Source organism: Austrofundulus limnaeus, unplaced genomic scaffold (genome assembly GCF_001266775.1).
Source record: "Austrofundulus limnaeus strain Quisiro unplaced genomic scaffold, Austrofundulus_limnaeus-1.0 Scaffold7949, whole genome shotgun sequence".
Taxonomy (NCBI): domain Eukaryota; kingdom Metazoa; phylum Chordata; class Actinopteri; order Cyprinodontiformes; family Rivulidae; genus Austrofundulus; species Austrofundulus limnaeus.
The window spans coordinates 1-804 of record NW_013960351.1 but is presented as its reverse complement, the minus strand read 5'-3'; the positions used below and the strand labels follow the sequence as shown (position 1 = coordinate 804).

The following is an 804-nucleotide window of genomic DNA, read 5'->3' as shown; positions in this document are numbered from 1 at the left end:
GTTTTAATCCAAACATTTAGGTTTTTTTTTTGGTAAAAAGTTTCAAAAACTGGCATCAAAAATGCAGCTGAATTCATCTGATTTATTCCTTTTTTTTTCACTTTGGCACAGGTCTTGTGCAGTTTCTTCTTTTAAATGAAAGAAAAAGTTTTTTTCTTTGAACAAACGGTGATGTTTAGCACCTCGTTACGACAGGTCCATCATTTCAAGTGGAATGTGACTCGATTCAAGTGAGAACAAAAAGTTTCCCAAATCCTCAGAAATGTGCTGCGGCGGTTTAAAGCTCGTGATTTCAGCCGTTCTGCTCTCCACAGGATCAGAAACCAGTAAACAAACCAACTCCTTGTTTTGGTAAACGTCGGGGTTGGTCGGCTGAGGGAAGCCTCGGCGCTTCCTGGGGGCGGGGTCACAGTGAGTGCAGGAGGGACTCGGCGCTGGGGGTCTTGTACAGGTATTTCCAGATGGCGTAGTAGTGCACGGCGGCAGCCAGCGCCACGAACACGTGCCAGATGGCGTGGGCGAAGGGGATGACGCCGTCGCTCTTGAAGAAGAAGACGCCCAGGCAGTAGATGAGGCCGCCGTACGCCAGCTCGTGGAGACCGTCCGTGTTGCTCTGCAGGAACAACGGGGCGAAAACAAACGTCATCAAAGTGACGGTCCGGGGGCCAGACATGGCCTTCTTTACACTTTTATCTGGTCCAAAACATTCGCTATTAACAAAGGTACTCATTCAAACACGTAGCAAAAAGTTAAAGTTCATTTTAATGTGTATTTATTAAGTATACTTGAGTAATATATATATAT

At 45.8% G+C, this 804-nt stretch overlaps 1 protein-coding gene across 1 annotated transcript; it reads right to left on the bottom strand.

Moving 5' to 3' along the window:
• Nucleotide 1: 1 nt before the first annotated feature.
• LOC106512541 (monocyte to macrophage differentiation factor) lies at nucleotides 2-613 on the bottom strand (the record flags this gene model as incomplete). Its single annotated transcript, XM_014001137.1, is given in 1 exon segment — nucleotides 2-613. A coding segment is annotated over 1 exon segment (207 nt), but the record flags the coding sequence as incomplete, so codon positions are not given.
• Nucleotides 614-804: the final 191 nt, after the last annotated feature.